Source organism: Microcebus murinus, chromosome 9 (assembly GCF_040939455.1).
Source record: "Microcebus murinus isolate Inina chromosome 9, M.murinus_Inina_mat1.0, whole genome shotgun sequence".
NCBI lineage: Eukaryota > Metazoa > Chordata > Mammalia > Primates > Cheirogaleidae > Microcebus > Microcebus murinus.
In genome coordinates, this window is record NC_134112.1 from 7,095,542 (window position 1) to 7,120,369 (window position 24,828).

The following is a 24,828-nucleotide window of genomic DNA, read 5'->3' on the forward strand; positions in this document are numbered from 1 at the left end:
TGCTCCACAAGCAGATGATTCATGTCCTGGGCAGGACAGATGGGATTTTAACATAGCACTCAAAACAGCACCCAATTGAAAATTTATGAATTATTTCTTATTCCTAAAGCAAATAAAATTTTCCATTTTATTTGCAGCTACCCACTGTAATTTACCATGAGTAACTAAAACCATGGAAAGTGAAACGGTGAATAAGGGGGGACTACTGTATACCCATATTAAGAGAATGAATGAAAAAGAATGTATACTCATCTTAATTGACAAAGAAAAAGCATTGGACAAAATTCAGTACCATTTCATGATAAAATCACTCAACAAACTAAGAATAGAATAAAACTACCTCAACATAATGAAAGCCATCTGTCAAAAACCAACAGCCATCATTGTTCTCAATAGTGAAAATCTGAAAATGTTTCTTCTAAGATCAGGAACAAGACAAGCATGCCAACTCTCACCACTTCTATCAAAATAGTGCTGGAAGTCCTAGCCAGAGAAATTAGTCGACAATGTCATCCAGGTTAGTGTGAAATTATCTCTGTTTGAAGATGATATATCTTACATGGTAAAAACTCTAATGATTAAGCACACATTCACAAACTGTTAAAACTAATAAATATATTCAGAAAAGTTTCAGGATACAAAATCAATACACAAAAATCAGTTGCATTTTGATATATTAGCAATGAACAATCTGAAAAAGAAAAGTAAGTAAGCCATTCCATTTACAATAATATCAAAAAGAATAAAACACTTAGGAGTAAATTTAACCACAAAGGCAAATAATAGCCTGAAGACTGAAAGCTACAAAATGTTACCAAAAGAAATGAAAGATAATACAATAAGTGGAAAGATATTCTACATTCATGAAGATAGCAGTACTAGTCAAAGCTATCTAAATCAATCTAGGAAATTCTTATCAAGTTTCCAATACACATTTTTTTGAATAAATAGAAATATCCATCCTAAAATTCATACGAAACCTTAAGGGGCACAGAAAAGCCAAAAGAATTTTGGAAAAAAAAAAGTTGGAAGATTTCCACCTTGTAATTTCAATACTTATACAAAGCTACAGTGATCAAAACAGTGTATCACTGGAATAAAAATAGATACACAGACCACTAGAGTAGAATACAGCCCAGATAAACCCTCACATATATGTTCCATTAACTTTCAACAAAGATGCCAAGACCATTCAGTGGGAAAAATAGAGTTATTTCAGCAAATAGCATTGGGAAAACTAGAGATCCACATACAAAAGAAAAAAGTTGGACCCTTACCATATACCACGAGTACAACAATTAATTCAAAATAGATGAAAGATCCAACAAAAGAGTGAAAACTGTGAAATTCATAGTGGAAAACCCTAGGGGGAAAGATTCATGACATTACAGTTGGTAGTGATTTTAGGGGTCTGACACCATAAACACAGACAACAAAAGAGTAAATAGGACAGTTGAACTTCATCTAAATTATATAAAAAGATTGTATATCATGACCAAGTGGAATTTATCTCAGGAATGCAATACTGTTTTAACATGAAAAAATCAATAATATAATACACCGTATCAATAAATAAAGAACAAAAACACATGATCATCCCAATAGATGCAGAGAAGGCATTTAGGAAAATCCAACATCCTTTGTAATAAAAACATTCCACAACTAGAAATAGATAGGAACTTCTTCAACTTCATAAGGGGCATTTATGAAACCCACCATTAGCATTACACTTAACTCTTCACAATCCCATAATAATAAAAAAATCTTATAGCTCCAGAAATAAAATGTACTCAATTTTAATAATTGGCAAAGACATCTGAAAATGCATTTCTACAAAGAAATTTCTACAAAGATGGCCATACAAATGGCCATCAAGCGATGAAAAGATGCTCAACATCATTAACTACCAGGGAAGTACAAATCAAAACTGCACTGAGATGTCATTTCATACCCACTAAGTTGTCTATAATCAAAACAATAGATAATAACAAGTGTTCATGAGCATGTTGGAGAAATTAGAACCCTCATATACTGCTGGTAGGAACATAAGGTGTAGTCATTTTAGATAACAGTCTGGCAGTTCCTTAAATGGTTAAACGTATGATTCGGAAATTTCACTCTTAGTTATATATACAAGGAGAATACACATATCCACAAAAAGCATGTTCATATAAGTTAATAGCAGCATATAGGCAACAGCAAAAACCTGGAAACAACTAAAATGTCCATCAACTCATGAACAAAATTTGATGCCTATATACACAATAGAATATTATTTGGCAATCAAAACATGAAGGGCTAACACATGCTGTTACATGGATGAACCTTGAAAACATCAGGAGTGAAGGGAGCTAATCACAAAAGCCCACTTACATTATGATTCTCTTTATACAAAATGCCCGGAATATGCAAACCTATAGAGATAGGACGTACATTAGAGGTTGCATGAGGCTGGAGGGGGTGGGTGTGTTGAGGAGAGATGTCTATGTGACACAGGGTTATTTTCAGACTACGGAAAGTGATCTAAGGTTGATTATGGTGTTGGACCCACAGCTCTGAAAAGCCATGGAATTGCACACTGTCAGTGAGGGGCTTGTATGATATGGGAATAATCTCTCAATAAAACTGTGAAAAAGGAAAAGAAGATATGCTCAACATATTTATTAGGAACATGCAAATTAAAACCACAATGAGAAACCACTACACATCTTTTTTAATGGCTAAACATATATACATTTTTAAATCTGATAATACCAAGAGCTGGAAAGGAAGTAAGGCAGTTGCAACACTCCTACCGTCGTGAATGCAGTTTGGCAAACATTACTACGAACATAATGTACTTAGTTCCAGTTATTTATTCATGGGCCTGTGTCCCTGATGGACTGAAGTCTCTGAAGGAAGGCTCTGAGATTTATTACCCTCCACGTCCCTGCAGCCCCGCTCCATGCTCCTTGGTGAGCTGCTGCTAATAAATATGCTTGGGATTGGGTTCAATCAGACTGCGGCCACACACTTAGAAGCCAAATCTGGATTCCGCCCATTCTTTATCACTGCCTACGCAAGGAGATATGCACACCAAGGCCAAGACCATGACTTGGTCCTAGACGGACAAAGGCTACATGAAGACAAGGCCACATAAATCCACTCCCAGCAAAGTGCCTGCACGTGACAGGCACGCCGTGCACGTACGCTGGATCCATTTGTTCGTGATGAAGGTAAAACAATACTAACGGTTTCATTATTCTAATTTTATGCACTGAAAAAATTTGTATGCACTAAGTCAAGTTCTGAAGAAAAGATACACAGTGTCCCATAAACACACAATGGTTCTTTTCAAGCCAGGACAAGACTCTAAGCTTTCTGTTCTGACCTGTACTCACTTATGCCCCTGACTATACACTCGTGTCTCCTCGCTAGCTTCCGTCCCCTGCTGTTCAACGTTTAACACGAGGGATGGTGGCGCCGTTGCTCCAGCAGAAGTGCAGGAGGCCACTCGGTACTTACAGCCTCCGGGACGATGTCCTGCGGGCCTGTGAGTCAGCAGCTCTAACTTGGTCCCAGGGGCAGCGTGAGATTTCTTGTTGGAATCTTGCAAAAGCATCAAAAACACCTTTTTGAAAATGAAGAAAGAGCTATATGTTATTTTATGTTCCTTTCCACATTACATTTCTTTTCTTTTGCCTCAATTGCCCAATTAGGTCATGACAACACACCCCAAACACTCCCTGTATATTTAATTTAGTTGTGCATCTAATTGGCATAACTCTAAAGCTACCTAGTTGTTGGCAAGCTGGTTGACAGGCTGCCCACACGCTTGATGCAAAGAGGAGGGAACTTGACTGTGAACCTCCAGACCCTGACATGCAGGCAGAGACTGGCCTATCCACAGGCAGCAGTAGGCAAGGCGGAGGCAGGAAATAACACAGTGTATCCAATTCAACTCAAGTTTGTGACTAATTCTGCCAGCATCTTAGAAATTCAGAGGTGAATCAGAAAATAAACTTATGGTGCTTACAGTTTATTTAGGGTAGATGGGATCTCCTATATCAAAATCCCCATTGAATATGTGCTCTCCATGGACTGTGATGTACCATGTTGCTAAAGCGGTTAATTTAATCAACTTGCTTAGAGTCACTATTTAGTGCTGGAAGTAGAAATCCAGACTCTATTTATCAAAAGCCAAAGACTAGGACCAAATTAGCAAGAATAACATGAGGAAACAAGAAACGGAGCCAAGACAGGGAGAGATGGGAAGGCCACTGAGCTACACCTGGAGGCCTGGCATGGCTTTATAGAGAGATGGAGCAAGAATCCATAACAGAAATGTTGGGCAGAGGACAAGAAGTATTGAAATCAAAGAGAATGAGCTCTGTAGCAACACAGCACAGGAATTATGGGCTGAGGAGCCAGTCTTAACTGGCTCTGCTCTTGGCAACATGTGGGCCGGCCGTGTATTTGTGAGCAAAGGACTGCACCACCCAGAGTTCCGGCTCCCTTGTCTGCAAAACAGGAATGATGGTGATAACAGTAACTAAAGGTCAGCAGATGATGGCTGTAAAGTGCCAGACACAGAATCTGGAAGCACACAGTAGGTCTTCCATTATCCATGCGGTTAGCCAAGGTTCACTGAATGCCCTCTGCAGCCATTCACCAAGGGAGGCACCATGTGTGGCCACTCTCCCCTTTGGCCTCATCCTGTTTTTCCATTGCTCCCACCCCTGCACACACCCAGAAAGGTCCAGGTTCCGGGCCGTGGCCCTCTCTAAGCAACTCCTGCTGGACAAGTCTCATTGCCCATCCAGCTGGTACCTCAACTCAACATGTCCACACTGAGGACCCTCCCTCACTTCTCATTTCAGGACACAGCACCACCATTCTGTCCCTTAGCTAAGCAAAAAATGCATTGACTGTCTCTAGGTGTTCCTGAGGAGCCACCAACCCACAGGGGAAGACAGGGGCAGGGCACCGGAGAGAAGTAGCGATGAGTAAGCAAGACTGCAGAAAAGACAGGCAGTCTCTCTGTATGTAATTAATTAATTTGCATGGAATCCAACTGAGCAAAACCTGTATGCAAAGTGAAGGGTCAGGACATTTAATTAGATCAGATGGAGTCACCTTCATTTGAAAGATAGCCCTTTGCTGATTCCCAGGAAAGCCTCAAGGAAAAGCTGCAAAACTCAGTACTACTACTACAAATGATAACAATAACAATAATTATAACAATAATTTCACGGTGTGTGTCAGCCCATGTGACCTTGGACAAATTATCTTGTCACTCTGTGACCTAGTTTCCTCATGTGATACACAGTCATAAATAAGACATGTTGTAGGATTGTTTCAAGAAGGAAGTGCATTTATATATGACCCATGAGAACAATGCCTGGCATGCAGCAAGCTGGCAAGGTCTGCTCTTAAGAGCAGCCAGAGGAGGAGGATCGAGTGTACTGGGATGTACACGGTGCGTTTCATGATGTAATTCTCAAATCAACCCAGTAACGGAAGCACTGTTATCCCCACTTAGGATGCGAGCACTGAGGCTCAGTGCAGTAAGCCTTCACTGAGTTCATTTATAGAAATGCAATTAAAACAATAGAAATGGTGCACATCAAGAATTATTTACTGACTGGAGATTATCCTTTTTATCATATTCTAAATAGAATTTTTATTTAATGGTCACATGTAACTGAATATAGAAAGCATACCTTGATAATGAAGGGATTCTTGATAACAATCCTCATCTATCCTTAAATTTTCCTTCTCCCCTCTCATAAAAAGGCTGTATGTGAGTGGATGCATGTGTGACTACGTGTAAATGTGTATGTGTACACATGTGCGTGCACACACCTGTGCATGTGTGTGTTGGAGGAGAAAACAGAGTTAAGGGCAGAGATTTTGCCCTCAATAATCTTGCAGATCAGTGGGGATATGATCGATAATGATACAGCGCTAAGAACCAGGGTACAGCGTGCCTGGGAATTCTGGAATTTTGCACTGAAAGGCGAAAGGCAAGTCTAAGATCATAAGAATGTTATGAGCGCCTTCTAGGGGCCATTCACCCTAACTGCAGGCACATCATCAAAGAGGCTCTGAGAGTATGGGAAAATGTCAAAGTAGCACAATTAACAGAAAGGACAAATAAAGGTCACATTTTTGAAAAGCAATACATCATTGATTATCGTAGTCCATGATTTGTGTCTTGATCGTAGAATTTACCCTTGTTATTTGGGGGCCATAATTCTCATACGAAATGGAAACAGATGGCAATTATAAAACTTCCCTTGGCAAGTGCCCCATGGAAATCCTAACATCCAGAATAGACATTATCCAGGACTTTAATGACATGAAATTTGTAATAAAATTCCTAGAATTCCAGTGAATTTTGGAAATGGATGTTCCACATTATAGTTTAATATACAGTAAGCCTTCACTTAACATTGTCAATAAGATCTTAGAAACTGTGATTTTTAAGGGAAAAGACATACAGTGGATCCTTGAATAAAGTCATTTCATTCAGCATTGTTTTGTTATATATTAATGAGAGAAAAGTACTGTTTTTGTTGTATACAGTTTTGTTTAAAATAACCATTTCCAAGAACCTACCAATGATGTTAAATGAGGACTTACTGTATTCTTTATTGTCTAATACATATTTTCCAGCAAAAATTTAAATCAATATTTGTACTTAAAAGCCAAATCTTCAAAAAAATGTTTTTCATGTTATTAACACACATAAACATTTGCTTTGTTTCATTGGACAGTTATGAGGAGATGCAAAATACTGCAAAAATAGTCTCATTATAGCAAAGACTATGAAAGTCCAGATCAACACATATAAACAACCCCTCAAAAGAGACAGAAACAAAACTTGAGCAACTGCAAAGGCACTTATTTGAATGCAGGATAAACATATACTGTCCCAGCTATACTTTCCACAGTTTAAGAAGAATGCTGTGTTTGTGCATTTGGTACCAAATGATATTATTTATACACAGTTGTTCCTCCTGTTTTGCTGGTTTTTTCTATCACTTTTAACTGAATATAAGCCATAAACCAATTAAAATGGATCCAATAAGAGCTACTCCTGTCCATTTTTATACAGCAGGACTTAGACACTGTCTTCAATCTTACCTAATGTTTTGAACTTCACTGGAATTAGCTCAGGCCTCTCAAGTCAAAGCACAATCAAACTGGTCAAACTACTCTTATTAATTTTTAAGTAAATTTATCACACAAAATGAATAAGAATGAAATAAGAAGTGATGAATTTAAATCTTAAGTACACTAACTAGCATGAAAATAATTTATAATTTAATAAAAATATTGCTTTAAAGGCAATGCCTGGGATATTCCTCCTACCCTGTCTTTTCAAGGAAGAGTAAATTAAAATATTGGGAGATTCTTCATTTGAGGACTCATGTCTTCTTAATTAAAAAGAGCTGCGAGGCCTAACCGTTTATGATGGCCCAGTGAGTGTCATCCCAAAACTGATTGTGCCATCAGTCCTTCAGAATGGCATGCTCTGGCCCATCCTCCTGTGCTCTCTGTTTAAAAGGGCATCGTCAAGGAATGTTAGACCCCAGAAGTGATCCACACTTAGAGTGTCAGTTTGATGGACTATATCCTGGAGATGGTCAGTGCAAGGTGCCTTTTTGCTTAGATACTAGACAGATTTATGAAGCAGACCAAACTTTTGTAAGTCAACGACAATAGAGTCCAGCTGAGTGATGACATGAGCATAGGAAGCATTTCTAAACTTTGACCAAAATGTAACATATGATGTATTATTTCAGTTTCCCCAAAGTGATTGTTTTTAACAGAAGCAGAAGATCAAGCCATGCGGAAAGCTCTTAGCTGATAAGAAACACAAGAGGTGCCGGCAATTCCTTTCCAAACACAGGACTTTGGGCAGAGCTGTCCGTGCTGGGCCACACGGTGCACACAGCAAGGCTTTTTCATTTTATAGGAACTTGTGAGTTTTCTATTGCTGCTATAACACATTACCACAAACGTGGTGGCTCAAGATGACACATTTATTATCTTGTGATTCTGAACATAGAATCCTAAAATGAACCTCACTGGACTAAAATCAAGGGAGAATACACTCCCTGGACTTTTTCAGCTTCTAGTGACCACCGGTATCGTTGGGCCGACGGCCCTATCCGCCACCTTCAGGCTCAGCATGACGTCCCCTTCCTCCTGCCTGATCTTCCTTGTCCCTCTCATGTGGCTCTCTTGGTTCCACCAAGCCCACCCAGACAGTCCTGGACCATCTTCCCATCACAAGCCGTATACAGGTAACATTTAAAGGCTCCTTGAACTAGGACGTGGGGAACATTGTTCAGTCCATCACAGGACCATCACGCCATCAATACACCTTTGAAACTAGGGCATTTGATTCAATGTGTCCCTGGACACGCCAAAGACAGTAAAAATCAGAAGGCAGAGTAGAAAATTTTGGAGTCCAACACAATTAAATTCCAATTTCTGACTGTGGCAACTCAGTACCTTTTTCAGATTAAGTCTCTCAGTCTACTTATCTATACAAGGGGAAGATTAAATTAGACAAGGTATGAAAAGGTCAATTCTACTTTACATTTGGGGTCTATGACATCCTACAATACTGTTTTTATAAACAGAGAATGCAAAAATGTGTCGCAGCACTCCAGTCTGAATGACTGGTAGCACAACCAGTGTTTAGAAGACACCAGGCTGTCTTAAATGCTTAGACTATGAGGCCATTTTAAATGAGGAAGACCAAAGCCCCAAAATATTCAATGCATTGTTCTTTGGGGAGAAAAAGTATGATGTCACGTGAGAGAGAGAGAGAACAGCTTCTCAAAAGAGTTAATACCTGCTTCCTCCTCTGCCCTCCTCCCTCTTTCTTCCTTCCCCCGCCACTGCTTTTGGTTTGCTGGCGAGGAAGACGCAGGGGCAGCGTGGGCCGGGTTCCCACGGAGGGCATGTGGCAGAGTGCAGCTCGGGGGCCTCAGGAGATGACCTGCGCCCGCGAGGACTGAGCACAAGTCAGGTAGCAGATTTAAAGTCGGGTTTCTCATGATCAGAGAAAGGAGGTACAAATAAGGAAAAAGGAAACGCTAAACAAAAGCTGTGTTATTGGGTTAATTTTAGAGATTCCACGTGCAGGTGAACGCCTGGTTTTCATGGTTTACATAGAGACAAAAACGGAGGTGAGTCTCTCACCTTCTCCAGGGGGACCTGAGAGCAGCAACACCCCAGCCATGTGGGCATGTGGGCACATGAAGCAGCCAGGGCTTCTTGGAGCAGCCAGTGGCTGATTCCAGAGCTGGGCTGGGAAAGTACAAGATGATCCTAGAACATCCTGTGTGAGGAAGTAGGAAAATACTGAAAGAATGGGCGGCATGCGTTAAAAGCCTTGGAAGCCAGCATGAAGGAGCTCCCAATGGCTCCACCTGGTCCGACTGGAGCATGAAAGTAACGACCAAGACGAACTGTAGCGCACTGAGCAGAACAGGAAGCCACGAGTCACTACTAACGTAAGCAAGTGAGTGGGGTGAAGGTCAAGTTCTCTGGGGCATCAAAGTTCTCCCCAGCAGCTGTGGGGCAGATCAGCCGCAGGGCTGACAGTGGGGAGCAGTGGGACACGGCGTCTCCCCTGGAATATTCCAGCTGAAAATCAATACCTGGCCCAATCACAACAAATGGGGCAAACCTTATTGAGAGTGGTTGTGCAAAAATACTGCTCTGGAATCTTCAAACATACTGAGGTCATGAAGTCAAGGAAACTGAAGAATTCTTGCACATTGATGGTGACATGTAACTAAGTGCTGCTCATGACACTGGACTCCATCCTTTCACTCTTAGGGAGCAAAAAAAAAAGAAGATAAAAAGATCAAGCTCACTCCCACACTTCATCTGTTCATGCTGTGTAGGATAGGGCAGCTGAGATCCTGCTCCCAAGGAACCAGCACCCACAACCCTCATGCAGAGGTACAAAGGGAACCCCAAACTGGTACTTAGCAAGCTGGGTGGAAAAAAAACTGCTCAGCTCACACTGGCAATCTAACCTTTGTAGAATACTACTAAAAACTACAAAATTATTAAAAATACACTGCTAAAATTCACTTTGCATTTTGCCAGAAAATGTTGTCTTGGCTTCAGAGATTGCTGCCAATGTACTTCATATGCACAGCCAAGCTCTGCAGCCCTCCTTTGTCCCCAGCCCTACAGTAAGTAAACGCTGTGCCGTGCCAGCATCTTCCCTAGGCCCAAGCATTAGACTAGGAAGTGTAAATGCCTTAATAAAAGTGGTCATTTTATTTTATTTTACCACCATTCAATTTTAAATCTCAACTTCACTGGCATGGGTGCAGATCTGGAGACCACGATTTGTAGGAAATTAATTGCAGTTTAAAAATGAAATCTGCTTTCTCGATTCAAAGTGAGAGGAGTTCATTGGCAGGCCCTCCTCACCCCAGGAAAGTCATCAGGCAAAATGCAGACAAGCACAGGGACAAGCACGCACAGTGCTGTGTCAGCCACGCTGACTATGGATCAATAGCAGACATAGGAAAGGAAAGTCAATGCTTTCCAAGTGTGAAGAGGCAAAATTGGTTGTGACAGACATTTTACAGACTACACCAAACAAATGCAAGTTCTTTAAAGGCATCTTTTTCCAATTTAAGATATCGTTCTCAAACACATCTAATATGCTATGTTATATTTTATTAGATCTCATGCACAATTTTATATATCTCAGATCTTTTGCCTGTGGTTGCCCTTAAGACAGATAACTTATTTTTTAGCATCTGTGCGTGTGTGAAAGAGAAAAAGAAAGATATATGAGATCTAGTAAATCAATGTTTATTTAAGACCTATTATGTAAATAATAGCAAAGCATGTACTAAATGTAGAAAGTAGAAATTATGGCAAGAAATCAAAGAAACACGTACTAAATCTGCAAAGTAATTGACCAACTTGTTCTCTTGCTCCTTGTTCATCTTGTTTTTAGGGTGTCTCACAGCAAGAACATGAAGTTTGGATTAAAAAAAAACTTACAGAAGTAAATAAAATGGAAGAATTATTCTTTTAAGATGGCAGCGGCGATGGAACCCTCTGTAATTTGATTGTGGTGCTGGTTCCACAACTCTATACATTTGTCAAACTCAGAGTGGATTTTACTATATAAATTTTAATTTTAATAGATAAATAAATATATGTAAATATTTTAAGAAAAGAAGGCAAAGAGGAGGAAGATTGAGACATTTCCAAAATGAACACAAATGGGTAAAGTGTAAATATAAATGTGTTGGAGAAGAAAGGTGAATACTAAACAGAAATCGAAATATTTAAAGAATATAGCATAAAAATTTCTTAGAAGTTACTCTATAATGGACATATACTGTAACATTAAAAATATAGATAGATTAAAGCACAGCAATGCTTAATCTCAGAATATGCCATTGCATATGTATTATGGATATAAATAGCAGTCAAAATATCGATATGTCCTCATGTTTGTGTTATATCCAGTAATTTGTAATCTGCATTCAGTGCTAATTATATTATTTGAAGATAGGGAACATAGTCTTATTTTTGTGATAAGAAAAATAAAGTTAACAAACTTAACAAACTTTTAACAATAAGAAAACAAACAACCCAATTAAAAAATGGGCCAAAGATCTCAACAGATACCTCACTAAAGAATGTATTCAGATGGAAAATGTGCATATGAAAAGATGCCCCACATCATATGTCTTCAGGGAAATACAAATTAGACCAACAGTGAGATACCACTCCGCATCTATTAGAATGTTTAAAATCTAACAGGGACAGAAGAGGGACACCACCAAACCTTGGCAAGGACATGGAGCAACAGGAATTCTCATTCACTGCTGGTGGGAATGCAAACTGGTACAGCAACCCTACAAGATAGTTTGGCGGTTTCTTAAAAAACTAAAGCTATTCTTACTGTGTAACCCAGCAATTGCATTCCTAGGTATTTACCAAAATGAGTTGAAAACTTTGGTTCATACAAAACCCTGCCCAGGAATATTTATAGAAGCTTTGCTCACAATTGCCAAAACTTGGAAGCAACCAAGATGTCCTTCCGTAAGTGAATGGATAAATAAACCATGGTACGTCCAGACAATGGAATACTATTCAGCGCTAAGAAGAAATAAGCTATCAAGCCATAAAATGATATGAAGGAAACTTAAATGTGTGTTACTAAGAGAAAAAAGCCAACCTCAAAAGGCCACAAAGATTATATGATTCCCAACTCTGCAACATTCTGGAAAAGTTAAAACTATAGAGGAAATAAAAGAATCAGTGGTTGCCAAGGTATAGAGGGGAGGGAAGGAGGAACAGGCAGAGCGTAGGGATTTTTAGGACAGGGAACTATTCCATATGACACTAATAGATACATGGAGGTATGCATTTGTCCAAACCTATAGAATGTACTATAAGATGTACTATACTTAGAATGTACACTAAGACTGACGCCTACTGTGACTTATGGACTCTGTGTGACAATGCAGTGTCAGTGTAGGCTCGTCCACAGTGACAAATGTGCCCCTGGGTGGGGGGTGTGTATGGTGGCGGTGGCTGGGGGCAAGGTAGGCAGGGGGGCACAGGAATCTTTTGCACCTTCCGCTCAATTTTGCTGCAAAGCTAAAACTGCTCCAAGAAAATAGCTTTAAAAAGACACTCTAAAAACTGAAGTTCCAGCCTGAGTGATTTGTCCAGGTTCACCCTGGCAGGAAGCCATGAGACTAAAACTCGGCGTTAGGGGCCCCTCCCAGCACGGTGGGGGACTGACGACGAGGTCGGCAGCGCCTGGCTAGGGAATCTTAAATGAGAATGGAAGGCCTGGGCGGGTTTTGAAAGGATGAAAAGTCGAGGCACATGAGAAAAAGCGTCTGGGCACAAGCGGCCGGGTCGCTGTGGGACTCCGACCTGACGTGGCGCGGGTCTTGGGGCGGTACCGGCCAGTGGCCCCGTCTGCGCCGCCGGGCATCGCGGCAGAGACGGGCGGACGCCGTTCACCGGCCCCCGAGGCATCTCACTGGCAAAGTCGCAACGCTGGGAACGCCCTAAGTGCCTACGGGTGTGTAACGGAAACTTTCCATAAAAGAAATTATGTCCCTGTGAAAAGATGGTCATGAGGAATATGGAAACTGCTTACGTGTGGAACGGGCAACTCCTGCTAAAAACTCTCACCTGCAAGGAGGCTTCAAACCGGGCTGCGGTTCTGGGCACGGCGGCCCCACAGCCCGGCAGCTCTCACCCCGCGCGGCAGGACAGCGGGCGGCGGCACACGGGAGAGGCTGCAGCAGGGACGGCCTGGGCCGGGGCGGGCACAGCTCCCGCACGCCCGCGCCCCCGGCCTCGTGCACGCGCCCCGGCCTCGTGCACGCGTGCGCGCGGGAGGGCCGGCGGGACCGCGCCGGGGAGGACGCCCCTCGGGCGCGCCTGGGCCCGCTGCTCCCGGGACTTCTGGGAGCCCCAAGCCCGGGTCGGGCTGAATCGCGGCCTCCGCCTGCGTGTCCGCACTGAGCTGGGAGTGTCTTCCCGTCTGCGCTGCTCTGTGGCTCTTTCCGTGCCCCCCGCCTGTGGCTGAGGGCGCTGGGCCGGGAAGGGCCGCGTGGGTCTCTTCCCACGCACACCCCAGGTGGCACCCAGAGCGCTCAGGGCCGTCCCCCGGGCTCCTCCAGGCCTGGCTCTCTGAGGCGGGTCATCAGCACCCCAGGGGGTATGAGAAAATAGGGAAGCCTCAGTTTCCATTTCTGGGTAGACCCCATAAGAAGTTAAGAATTCCTCGTTTTCTCAGATGCTGATGGGCACTAGTGTCCTCAGTCGGCCTCCGTGGCCACAACGACAGCTCCTTCAGTTTCAGCAGGTTGTACCTTTGTTTAAGTGGATTTTTAAATTGGTTTATCTAGGTTTTACTATTAAATAACATAAGGCTTATAAAAGAGACACATGGCTTAAACAGATTCTGCAGATAATAGCAGCAAGCACAAGCCAACACCTGAATGCAGGGCAGCCGCTTTCTTGCTCCTGCCAGCTTTTTGTTTTAACCTCAGATGCGACTGAAAATCAGCCAGGCCTGATGCAGGGAAGGGGGGAGGGAGGATGGAAGAGAGAGAGGGAGGGAAGGGAGCAAGCAGGAAGTAAATTACTAACAATATGGAAGTATCTTATTTTTATATACCATGATATGAATAATCCTCTACCTAAATATATATTTTGCCTTGAGATATTATCAATTGGTCCTACAAGCCACAATAATTAACAAAACCTTTTAGGAACTACGCATCTGCCCAAACATGAAGACATTCCTTCCTGTTTTTTTTATTTTTTACTGTAATGTATAAATTCATAAAATATTCAAGCCAAACCTTCCATACAATTACCCTCTTTTTACTGATAAATATTAAAATGATTCCTGAGGTTTCTTATTCTGTTAGCAATAGATAAAATGCCACTTACACCAAGGAAACACCAACTCTTCCTACCATGTACGTTTAATTGTAAGTAAGTAAATATACCCACATTGAGGGTGTACACATTATTATTATTCTGTTGATAAGTATGCTTGCTCCAAAAACTTCGATATTTCCACAGGATCTTCTCCCCTACCCTGAGAGTCCAGTGAGTTTATGAACATGTTCAATTTATCTGTATGAGACCCAAACGACTAGTTAACCCTAGTGAAGAATTAGAGAGAAGACACAAACATAACAAGTGTGTGCTTTTTGATAGCTTCTCCTTACAATCCAAAAGAAATTATTTTACTTTTCCTTTCCAAGTGACCTAGGATGGTGAAACAACTTTTGAGGGTGATACTCAAAAACTGACTCATGCCAGTTGACAGTTCCCAACTATACAAACTATTAGCTTTCTAACATATCATTTGGACCTGTCATCCACATGTCAGGAGTTAGTGACAAGTGGTGTCTGACAGAGCCACATTGGAGCCCGGTGCTTTCGTTAGCTGTAAACCTGTATTCACGGAGAACTCCAAACACATCCTGACTCATGTGGTCAGCGGAAAACGAGGCTTAGGACATTTCCTGTCCTTCAACATTGGCACGGAAAATTGTTATCCCACAAAAATCCCTGGAGAAAAGATGCCCTTTTGGGATCACAGCTGTGATTCCATCCCACCGTTACTCCAAAGCTATGGCAGCAATGTCTCACACCACGCCAGTGTAGGTCAGAGAAATCACTGCATTGTAGACCGACTAGTTTGTCCAGATGTTTAACCACTGTTGTCATTCCTTGGAATAATCATGTAAATTGTTCTGACTTTTCCATTTTAAAGATAAAAAATCGACACCAGGCATGGTGGTGTGCATCTGGTAGTCACAGTTACTCAGAAGGCTGAATCAAGAGATTCTCTTGGGTTCAGGAGTTCCAGGCCAGCCTGGGCAATTTAGTGAGACCCCTTCCCTGTCTCTAAAAAAAAAAAAAAATTAAAATAAAATAAAATAAAGATGAAAAAACTGAGGCTCACAAGAGCTGAGTGATTTATTCAAGCTACTACAGCTCAGGAGGGAGAAAGATTTGAATTGAGAATTTGGTAGGGCATAGCTAATACACTTTCCATTATAACATGCTACTCCCAGAGGCTAGAATCAGGGGTCTTCAAACTTTTTAAACCGGGGGCCAGTTCACTGTCCCTCAATCTGTTGGAGGGCCAGACTATAGTTTTAAAAAACTATGAACAAATTCCTATGCACACTGCACATATCTTATTTTGAAGTAAAAAAACAAATGGGCAAAAACACCCGCATGTGGCCCTCGGGCCGTAGTTTAAGGATGCCTGGACTAGATGAATCTCTTTGGATATGTTCTGCAAATAATATTCAGAAAATATTTATTAAGCAACCACTAGAGCCAGCAGCTGCCCTGGACACTGCAGGTGTGGAGGTGAGCAGAGAAGATACAAGCTCTCATGGATCTCAGCTTGCAGCCTACCACGCATAGCCAGCTGGGAGAAGAGCCATGCAGGACAGGTATGGAGTGCAGGGAGAGGGGAGAGGGTGGAAGTGAATTGATGCTGAGGAATCTGGGACTGTGCTGTGGAGACTTGAAGAAGGAAAGTAGGAGATGGTAGACAATAAAAGTCGATGTAACTCTGCATTCTTTGGCTTTAGAAAACAGCTCAGATCCTCTTGTGTATATTAGGCTGCTTTTTGCTTGTCTCTGTGTACCCCGACTTGCTCTGTTACAAAGAGCATGGCAGAGGTGGTGGGAATTGAGGTACTCCAACCCTTGGGGTCTGCAGAACCCAGAGCATCACCCACAAAGGCATGGGCGAGTCTGGAGAACTGGACTAACCACTAGAAAACCCCAGTTTAAGTACAGCCCCACCACCCATGACCTTGGTCGTCTGGGGTAAAGAATTTAGCCTATCTGAGCTCCAGCCTCCTCAACCTTAAAAGACAAACAACAAGTTACAGAATTTCAAGGGAACCAAATACATTCTACATATAAAAGCATTTCGTAATATTATAATTTTGTGTATTGCAGTCTTTTATGCTGATTTATTCCAGACAAAGGTTGTGATGGCTGCTGTCTATTTGAGACCTCACTGATGGTCACGCAAGGGTCATCTTTCCTCCGGCGTCACTAACCCGGTGAGGTGCCCTCAGCCCCAAATCCCTCCCCAAACACCACTGAATGTTCAGACTTTGACTTTCTAAAAGTCACAACATTTTACTTCCCATGGTTATTTTTAAATATTGTTTCAGATTCTAAATGTCAACTACTAATTAAAAACCTGATCAAGCACTATTTCTATTCCTAGTCCAAAAGTTTTCCCAGATTTTTTTTTCAATTTGCACCACTTGATTTTTTAAAAATCTGAAGCACTTTATATAAGTGATAGCAATGTCAAATTAAAATACAGTAATGGCTCACACCTCGAGAACCCCAAACAGGGGTTGCCTTAGGTCGGGTTACACAACACAGCAACTTCCTCCTGCAGGAATTGCCTGATTCTGACTCTGGTTGATCGTACACTATGAAGAAACCACACTGAGTACTTGGTCTCATCCAGCTCAGTCCCAGGTAGAGGAAAGGTGGGATCTGGGGAGGGAGCTCACCAGGAGTCAGCAGTGTTCACATGCTGAGCCCTCTCACACCTGGCTCACCCAGCATGGGGCCCGAGGCTCCCGGACAGCAGCCCGTAGAGAAGAGGAGGGTACCTCCACATGCAAAACTAGGACAGCAACCATCCACTATTGGAAATAGTGCTATAGACAGGTAATGATTCTGGATTAAAGACACCAACGTTCTCAAATATAAGAATGCTATTTCCCTTATATAACAACAGTCACCTGTCAGGTGTGTTAATTCAGTTATTGGCTTCCACTGTGGCTGATGCTGATCAGAACTTGAACATAAATAAAAACACAGTGTTCTCCCTCTCCTCCCTTTTCCCTACATCTCTTCATTGAATGTAGAATGGCTAAAAAACCATAAATAATAAAAGCATGCTTCAGCATTTCTCAGTACCTCTTCTAAGGTGGTATCTGAGATCCCATAGCCCGTCAGGTGCAGATGATGTAGGTTGTGATCCAGGGCCTGGAAGAGCCCTTTGAAGCAGGTCTTGTCTGCATCCTTGGGAATGGTGTAGGTCAGCTCACCCCCACTGCTGTCTTTGAGAAATGCTTGTGGAATATAGATCTGTATCAGGGACGTAACCTGAGCCACATCCTTTGGATCATGGGCCTCCAGAACAGAAGGCTATCAAAAACAAAATAAAACAAACAAAAGAAAAAAACCTGAGAAACCAGTAAGGAATGTCAATTCAAATATACATCAGTTGATTTCATGTATATCCATAAGAAAATTATTTTGAAATTCCACTTCAAAGCTTAAATGAAACACCACATTTAAGCAGTAGGCATCTCAATAATACATTGTGGGGTTTTTTTTTCTTTCTTTTTTAAAATATAAATCCGCAGTGATAAACCTGGCAAGGCCACACCTGCATGGCCCTCTTGGCTACTGGGTATGCTGTGGCCAGCCCTCATGGGTCTGTTCATGCCTTTGGGAAGTCCCCCCACCCTTGCTGGTCCCCTGGGAGAATCATGGATGACTCTGGGCCTAGAAGTTGCACTACAGAAACAGGGCTGGGTCTTCCCAAAAGGGACACAGGATCCTCAGCTGCAGAGGAAAGGAGCCATCTCAGCTCCTTGAATATGGGGAGATATTCACCGTGAATTAGAGATGAAGCAACCAGGAACCTTGGCTCAGAGGTCAAGGGTAGACTTTATAAGGGCTACCAAGGGTCAAGTTCAGTCATCAAGAGTGGGGAGGTGCCACCCTCACCCCCGCCCCAACCCCAGAGCCACCACTGCCTGCCCCACTTGACACAAGGCAATGATAACTACAGAAGCACAGGTGTGACAGGTCCACCCCACTTGTTGTATGCCCTCACACTCTGCTTCTGCATTAAGGCAAAGTTTTAGCCTCCTAAATGAAGTATCATTGTCAGAAAAGTATTTCTAGGACACATGAGTCATGATACTTCCTGATCCAGACACTCACAGCAGCTCCTACTAAACTACCAGGTAATTCTGACCCTTCATGTATTTCCTTATCAAAATGCACCTCGGGTTCCCAGAGGATAGCTCCCTTTGCTCAGCCCTGGGGGGACTGACTTTGGCATCTGAGCCATTGTATGCAGGAGGCCTCTAATGAGATGTTATTATTGTCTAATTGTCATAGTTTGTTTCTTATGCACAGATAGGTATGGGACTTCCCCAATGAAGCAAAGTGGTGGTCCTTCTTACCTGCTTTGTGAGTGTCAGGCTGAGCCCCTGGCCATGCACCTCCTTCAGGTAGGATGGGGGACCGTAGCACCTGAGCTGGCCCTGCTGGAGGATGGCCACATGGTCACCAAGCACTTCAGCTTCATCGAGGTGGTGAGTGGTGAAGATGATCGTGCGCCCTGGGTCCAAGCACAGAGCATATCAGTACTGGCAGGACAAAGGCCCCGAGAACCATCCACACCTTCCTTGGAATGAATGGTAGATCCAGGACACAATTTGGAACTCAGCACCAATTTTTAAGTTGAAACACATTGAAATGGGTCCTGCAGAAATGACTTAGCTGAGGACACTTTGCAAATTAGAGACCTTGAAAGGTTTCTCTATACTGTTGTTTCTTCAAATCTCCCCCACCCCAGGGGCCAAAGGTGGCCACCCTGGCAGACTCGAAGGGTGAAACCAAGAAAGGAAACATGGAGTCCTTGTGCACAGCCACCTGCTCTCCAAGGCTCAGAGGCAGATCATTGAATGGATGTAGAGAAGAAATTTAAAAAATAAGTAAAAGCTAGGTGGGCATCTCTCTCTCTCTTCCCTGATAGTGAACTCCTCCTCACTCCTATTCAGATGACAATTTCTTGTGTACTTAGGGAGAAGGCTTTATTCTATGGAAGGTCTAATGCATAAGAAAATCAGCACTGTGTTAAGGCAGAAATTGACCAGAAAGAAAAAGATGTCTGAAATGGCCATGGTATATATTGATGCCCTATGGAATCAGGGATGATGTAACCACATGTAGTCATTCATCGAATGTAACACGATCAGAACTACACTACCTCCCTGGGAAAACTCACAGCAGCCGTGACCCACAGATGGCATGGTGTGGGAGGTGAGTGGGGGAGCTTGGGCACAGGGGGTGCTTGGACCTTCTCAGGAGGAAGGTGTCACTGAGCCCAGCGTCCATGCCCACTATTTGCAGAAACAAGTGTTGTTAGACTCATATGTGTCCTCTGTGAATTCTAGCACTGTGTCAAGTTTTACAACCTTTGCTTGGAAAGAAAAAGCTCCAGATTTACCGTAGGAAAGCAGAGGCCAGAGAAGCTAAAAGATATTTTGGTAAAGTTGACTTCAGTTATGTAAAGGGAAGGTGTTACTACTTATAGCTTCTCCACTCCCCATTAGCTTACACTGAGCCCCATTCAACCTGTTCTATTTTATTTAGCAGGAATAAACACATTGATTGACTGTTACTGCAAAAGCAAATTTCCAAAGAGAGAAGGCTAAACATGTTTTTAACTCGACTCAATTAAATGTTTGAGGTGATGGATATGCTAATTACCATGATTTGATCATTATACATTTTATACATTGAAACATCACACTGTATCCCATAAATATGTACAATTATTATGTGGCAATTAAAAAAAATACAGGTAAAAATAATAATAACAATAGAGGAGAAGAATTAAGACCAGGACTTGTAATTCATTAAAAACAAAAAAAGATACATCTAGAAAGAAACCATAAAATGTACATCCGAAAGCAACAAAGATGGGGTCCACAGTGACTATTCTCCCCATAGATGTGTCTCAAAGACCAAGGCCAACTCCTTGCACAATAGTCCTTTGAGGCTAAGACAATGTGTTCAAGCCCTAATTTGGTATTAAAGGCAGTTTAGACACTCTGATTAGAACTGCTGTGAAGTTCAGACTATATGCTCCCATACAATGAAGTAGTCTACAAATAAAAGTTAATTGGAATACAAATAAGCAAAAGAGGAACATGGTAGAATGGTGGTTACCAGGAACTGAGGGCCCAGTGGCGAGACAGGGGTGGGAATGGGGAGATGTTGGTTAAAGGATACAAAGTTTCATTTATGCAAATGGATAAGTACAAGAGATCTGTATAGCATGGTAACTATATTTAATAATAATACATCGTGTACTTGAAAATTGCTAAGAGATTATGACTTATGTGCTCTAACCAGACACACAAAAGGAAAGGATAAGTATTTGAGGTCATGTACATGTTAACCAGTTTGACTTAATCATTCTGCATGTATACATACATTTGTCCCTCGGTATCCCTAGGGCATTGGCTTCAGGACCCCCAAGGATAGCAAAATCAGGATGCTCAAGTCCTTTATATAGACTGATGTAGCATTTGCATATAACCTAGGCACATTGCATATCCTCTCTTATACTTGAAATCACCTCTAGATTATTTATAATACCTAATACAATGTAAATACTATGTAAATAGTCACCATACAATATTGCTTCTATTTGAACTATTTTTTATTGCTGTATTGTTAATTCTTATTGCTTTTTCCCTGAATATTTTCCATGCATGGTTTGTTGAATATGCAGCTGCAGAACTTACAGATAGGGAGGGCCAACTGTGTATCAAAATATTACTCTGTATACCATAAATATATAAAATTTTTATTTGTTAATTACACCTTACTAAAGGTGGAAAATAAATTAACAAATTCTTAAAGAATTTAGACTAAAGTCGCAGACTTTGATCTGGGATGGCTTCCTGGTGAATGCTAAAGAAACTCAAGACACATCCTAAGATGGAGAAGGGACCCCTCTTAGGAAGCTGCCAGGCCCCCTCAAGAATGGAAATAAAGGAAACATCTTCAGTCCCTTCAAGAGAGATTCTGGGCACCTAGCTAGCCTTGAGAAGTGAATGAGCAACCCGACATACAAGATAGTAATAACCTAAAACAATGGTCTCCCAAGCAAGCCAGAGTCACAAGGTGTTTTTGTTCCCTGTGGAAACTAAAAGATAACATCTTAACACACATTCCTGAACTGCTTTTCAGAAACTCAGACCTCACCAGATGAAGAATGGCAGCCCTGACCACTGCCCTGCAGGAAGCAAGGACTGAACTCTGACTGCTGTTCTTTCCTTGTTCTAAATTTCTTCCTGAGGGGCCTGGAGAGAGTCATGCCCACAGGCCAGACCTTTACATTCCTTTCCACTGACCCCAGTTTTTCAGACAATTGCTTCCTTAATCAATTGCTAATCGAAAAATTTCTGAATCTACCCATGTCCCATAAGTCTCGTTTCAACATATCCTGCCTTTGGGGGCCAAATTAATGTATAACCTCATGTACTGATTTTGCCTATAACTTCATCTTTTCTGAAATGTACCCCTGCCTTTAAAAACCCTTGCTTGTAAGCCCTCAGGGAGTTTGGGTCCTAAGTGTTAGCTGCCCGTTCTCTTTGCTCGGTACCATGCAATGAATGCCTTCCTTTCTCTGGCTGCAATCCTCAGTGTCCGTGTTTGGCCTTGCTGCGCCCGGCGAGTGGACCCAAGTTCAGTTCAGTGGACCCAACCTTGAAGAACAGCATGACTCTGCTTCCCCCAGGAGGCTTTCTCCCTCTGATTCAGATGATGCGTTCTACCCACTTTCCTCCAAAAGTTGCACTTCCCACATTCACCTCTCTCTTCTATTTTAATAACAATAATGATAACCTGTCATTGATTGTGCACCCACATACTGATCTACGCACTTTCACATACAGTGCATTTACTTCTCCCAAAATCCTACGAGATGGTTACAACTGTCTTCATTTGTAAATGAGAACACTGCAGCTGAAAATAATTTGATAATTATTCCTAGGTCACACAGGAATTGTAGAGCAAGCGTGTGTCCCAGTACACAAATTTAGTGGTGATGTGCCAGTTTGCTCTTGTATTTTTTGCTTCCTTATTTATTAATATTTTTCCATGGGAGGCACAGAAGGACTTGTACCAGGGCTGATCAAGAGCTCACATTGTACATAACGAAGCAAGAAACACACAAAATTCCAGGTAGATCTAGCCCCCAGTGTACTGGTATTCTGACAGTGTACTGGTATTCTGACAGAAGATCTCTTTCTACTCAGCAGGGAACATTTGTTTTTGCACAGTCCTTAGATCTATCCACAGAGCTACATCAGTTACCTGGAGGTTTGAGGCTGCTTCCAGAAATAGATATACATTTTGATTCTTGAAAACATATTTTTTCCCAGTACCACCTATCTAATCACTTACATCCTATTGATTTTGCACTTCAATCAGTGCAGGAATGATTCCAAAGGAGTCCTCCAAAGACAAAAATAAAATTGCTAAGCAATGGAGAACAGTAGGAAAATATTTCATTTATAACAGCAGAAACTGAAGAAAGCTGTCTGTTTCTGTAGACCTTTATTATATCTGGTTTTCTGCCCAAAGTAACCTTTATGCTGATTACTCAAATGTTCTGCTACACTTTGAAGACTCCATCTCTGATTTTTAAAATAAACAAGAGTGGCGGGCATGCAGTGTTTAACGCACACTGCAGTTCACAGGTGCAGAGACAACGTAATCTATTTCTCACCCATCTTCTTCATCATCCCTCACTCAGGGTAGCAGGCAAATTATTTAGTCCAGCTTGGTTTCATCTCAAAATTTAACCAGTGCCTTCAAGTGGCATTCAAGTGCCCCATCTATGCTCTCCCCAAAGGGCACTTAGGTAGTGGAGCAAAGAGGCTTGGTGACCTCGTGGCGATGGGGAAAGGTTAGGATCTTTGGGTACAACGTGGTGTCTGAGTGATGACTGAGACCACCTGGCACTGTCGCCCTCTGCACTGTGGCATTTGTAGCATGGGCAGGGACCTGGCCGGGTCAGGTCAGAGCAGAGTGCTTCCCGGCTGTCAGGTCCTGCTGGCCTCAGAGCCCGGAATCTCTTCCCTGGCTCCAGCCAGGCAACTTTGAAGGCGCCTCTTGTTCTTCCACGGCAGCATGCCTAGCAGACTCTGTCTCCCTCAGAGTGGCAGAGCTCATAGGAAAAGTGCAGGAACTCCAGCCCTCAGTGCCCCCGGGTGCTACGTTCCCCTCAGCCTCGTGCGCTGTGCTGTGGCTGCGCCAGCGCTGCGGAGCCAGCACCATGGACAAGGCCCTCGCATTTCCCCTGCAGCTGCCAAGCCCAGGCCAAAGCTCAGAATGGAACAAAACGCCACATCTGTTTGCTTAATTTTCCTGCTTTCTTCTCTAACATCTCCTCCCACAACTCCTCTAAAATTGTAGGGTAGAAGGACCAGGATTGTCCTTTGCTGCTCCCCTTGTATCATCCTTCTCCTTTCTGAGTCCAGCCTATGGCAACGCTTTCAGGGAGAATCTGATGATCTGATGCAGCCGGGCTTGGCCTTCCGCATGCTAAGCAAAGGGAGGGGCTCCTCCTTGTTCTTTCTCTTTGCCTGTCTTCAGTGGCAAATCCTAATCTACCCCCAGGGAGGTGGAGACTTCAGGTCATGTAGAAGTTCTTGTACGTAAAAAGCAAAAGAAAAATGCAAAACGATGTTTTAGGAGATTCTATATTAATCCTGCCACTGTCACCTCAACGCTTGTTTACCTGCACCAAGATGTGTTTCCTTCCAAGTGAGAGTGTTTCACACAACATACATACAGCAGCACTTCCTAGCTGTCAGGATTGCAGAAAGAGTCAGAAGCTGGACATCCTAACTGCCCATCCAATGCCCCCAAATGGAAAAAGGCAATGACAGAGGTGAGAAATGTGGGCCGGAGTCCCAGGTTCCACTCACCCCTGGTTCAGGAAACTTTCTCTGCAGCTATGAGCTGTCATAAAAAGGAAATTCTGAAAGAAAACTCTTTAAAAATGCCCTGAGATGGCTGTAGCTTGGACATACATGTAACAGAATCTGTGCCTACGAACCAAAGCTGAACTCTCAACTGGAAAACTGAAGTCTGTCAAACGCTTCCCTGACACATACTGATTAGCACCTTTCCTGTTAGACGAAGCACAGAGGCAGGAGGGGATCAATCATCCGCCCCCACCCCTAACACGCCTACATGCTCATTACCGTTCCGTGCTGCGCGCACTGCGCAGGTGCTTCATCACACGTGATACCGCCGAGCGCCGGTCGGAATTGCCAGACTGCCCCTTTGCTCCCTGTCCCCTCCTATCATCCTATGTGTGACAGAACCTGTAAACACCACACCTCTGGTCACCCACCCAGGGACACAGTCTCCTTTGTGCTGAGTCTTGCATTTCCAGGCTGCAGTCCTCAACCT

General features: G+C 42.6%; 1 protein-coding gene across 1 annotated transcript in view; it reads right to left on the reverse strand.

The window, feature by feature from the left end:
* Window positions 1–24,828, reverse strand: part of ABCA13 (ATP binding cassette subfamily A member 13) — a 470,652-nt gene that overhangs the window by 217,020 nt on the left and 228,804 nt on the right. Inside the window, 3 exon segments of the mRNA XM_020289932.2 lie at window positions 3,505–3,610; window positions 17,506–17,736; window positions 18,789–18,946. Of these exon segments, the coding sequence (XP_020145521.2) occupies window positions 3,505–3,610; window positions 17,506–17,736; window positions 18,789–18,946 (495 nt within the window).